The sequence below is a fragment of the Palaemon carinicauda genome, chromosome 17 (genome assembly GCF_036898095.1).
Source record: "Palaemon carinicauda isolate YSFRI2023 chromosome 17, ASM3689809v2, whole genome shotgun sequence".
NCBI classification, from domain to species: domain Eukaryota; kingdom Metazoa; phylum Arthropoda; class Malacostraca; order Decapoda; family Palaemonidae; genus Palaemon; species Palaemon carinicauda.
The window spans coordinates 42,896,624-42,899,279 of NC_090741.1; the positions used below are offsets into that span (position 1 = coordinate 42,896,624).

General features: G+C 35.5%; 1 protein-coding gene across 1 annotated transcript in view; it reads left to right on the forward strand.

Moving 5' to 3' along the window:
• Nucleotides 1–389: 389 nt before the first annotated feature.
• LOC137656708 (uncharacterized) overlaps nucleotides 390–2,656 on the forward strand; it is a 137,439-nt gene continuing 135,172 nt past the window's right edge. The window contains exon 1 of the mRNA XM_068390929.1: nucleotides 390–797. Within this exon, the coding sequence (XP_068247030.1) occupies nucleotides 780–797 (18 nt within the window). The 5' untranslated portion in view covers nucleotides 390–779. The remainder of the gene's footprint in view (nucleotides 798–2,656) is intronic.

A 2,656-nucleotide genomic window follows, 5' to 3' on the forward strand; every position in this document is an offset into this window, starting at 1 on the left:
AGAACATAAAAAAGAAATGCGTAGAAACTTACTTGACAACTCAAATAATGATAATAATATTCGTCTTGAGTTCTATTTCTAAAAGCACCCGAGGAGTAACGATAAATTCAATTTACGATATATAAAAATTCGTAAGACTGGCAATCTGGGATTCATGAGCTTTGATACTTGCCATGAAGGAATGGACAGGCATGGGAAAATCACTGTATATCAGCTCATTAACGATTGCGTTTACTCCTCTCTCTCTCTCTCTCTCTCTCTCTCTCTCTCTCTCTCTCTCTCTCTCTCTCTCTCTCTGTCCCATCACCGCAAACCCCAAAAAGGGGAAACTAAGAATTCCTTTCATCGAGACTAACCTTAATCGCGACATCCCATTGGCTGGTCGACTGCGCTCATCGGGAAAGCTGATTGGTCGAGGAGTTGTCATGACAACGCAAGAGGACGCGCGCGGCGGATGGGTGTCAACAAGTGAAAGGAAAGGCTCTGTTCACCGCCAGTCCTGCCCTGAAGGGGAAAAGGTGAGCACGACTAAGGAGTTCTCTCTCATCGGGAACCAACCAGGGCTCGATTGGATCTCTGCATCTCTCTGTTACTAATTTCCTTCGAGCAGAAAAGAGAGATGATGTAAGCTGCGTAAAGCGTTTGAAAGCCAGAGAATAGAATTAGTGTGATATTCTAAGACTGTGATCGCGAACGACAAATGACTAGTTCTGGTTCATAACAGGATATTTCTTTAAAAGCGAGAAGAGGAACGGAGAGCTGTTTACCAACTAGTCAGAATGAAGACGAGATTGAAGGTAAGTTGGGAGGAGGAATTTTAAAGTCACTTTCTAGGTCTTAAAAAATATATATATAACCAAGTTTTCATAAGGAGGGTGGCTTCAGATAAAACAGTACAAAAGTCGCAGCTACATTCAGTTTGACAGTTGAATTAAGGACAAACCTCCTGCGTTTAAGTTTCTTATGTATTATTATTATAATTATGATTATTATCATTACTTGCTAAGCTACAACCCCAGCTGGAAAAGCAGGACGCTACAAGCCCAGGGGCCGCAACAGGGAACATAGTTCGGTGAGGAAAGGAAACAAGGAAAAATAAAATATTTCAAGAACAGTAACAACATTAAAATAAATATAATTATCCTATATGAACTATAGTTCTTAAATATTTTGGAAACTACTAAGAAAAAGAGTCATTTGATTATATATATTCTGTTGGATCATATGTAGAAGGCATATTACCGATCGGAGACAGTGAAGAAGAGTAGCAGAAACTAGTGAAAATCTTTTCCCGATAGGTGAGTGAAAGAGTTTGAAAGTTTGCAGTAATAGTAAATGTGAGAGTGAGGTAAAGAAGCGAGTGAAAATATGAAAGATGAAGCTAAGTATATGTAACAGGCGACTGAAATATAATATGGCCGACGTTATTGAGGTGGGTTGTGTGCTTAACATAAGTGAATTTAAAAAGTTATCAAAGGGTAAGAAATCTAGAGAGGACGATGACACCCTAACAAAGGTCTGGCTATGGTATAGATAGCTACTGTACATGACTAGGAGTGATTTGATAAACACATCAACACAAAAAGCCAGCTTTATCCAAACCAATCACTTAACAAAGAGTAATATTATCTATAGAGCACTAGTGTGTGCTCATAATATAGCTGAGAGTTACATTTTCTGTGCAGTGTGTTGACGTGAAACAAATGAGCACTCTGCATAGATTTACGAAGCTGCTCCTATTGATTCAATCTTCAGCGAAGTGGGTTAGTTCTCATTTATTAGCCGAATGATGCAATCCATACACTATATATATATATATATATATATATATATATATATATATATATATATATATGAATATATATATATATATGAATATATATATATTACATTTACACGTTTATTTCTCTCTCTCTCTCTCTCTCTCTCTAAATATATATATATATATATACATATATATATATATATATATATATATATAGAGAGAGAGAGAGAGAGAGAGAGAGAGAGAGAGAGAGAGAGAGAGAGAGAGAGAAAATAAACGTGTAAATGTAATATATATATATATTACATTTACACTTTTATTTTATTCTCTCTCTCTCTCTCTCTCTCTCTCTCTCTCTCTCTCTCTCTCTCTCTCTCTCTTTATATATATATATATATATATATATATATATATATATATATATATATATATATATATATATATATAGAATAGACATGTGTAAATGTGTCCCCGGGTATCTAATTACAGAAATCTATAAATCAGGTCCCTCAATAGTCAATTAATTTTCAATATTTCTTAAGAACGTAAAATTCAAACAATACAATTGATCGAGTGAAAAATTTGCTCAAGTTAAGTCGGGAAAAAAAAAACAAAAAACTGAAAGGGTCGAAGAAGTCACCCTACGTTACTCCACAAAGCCATACGTAAGGTCCAACTTGGCATAGCTTTTCACGCTAAAATACACTCCGAGGTTTAACGAGCTGTGTATGTGTGGCATAACGGAGAAAATGACATATGCTTCTTGCTCTTTTGATCAATACTCTCTGAGTCACGGTTATGTTACAGGATGCAACCTTATTCTTGGAAGAAAATGACTTCTGTATTTTTTTAAATAGGAGGAAATTCCTGTTTTAAAGTTACTTCACGTTT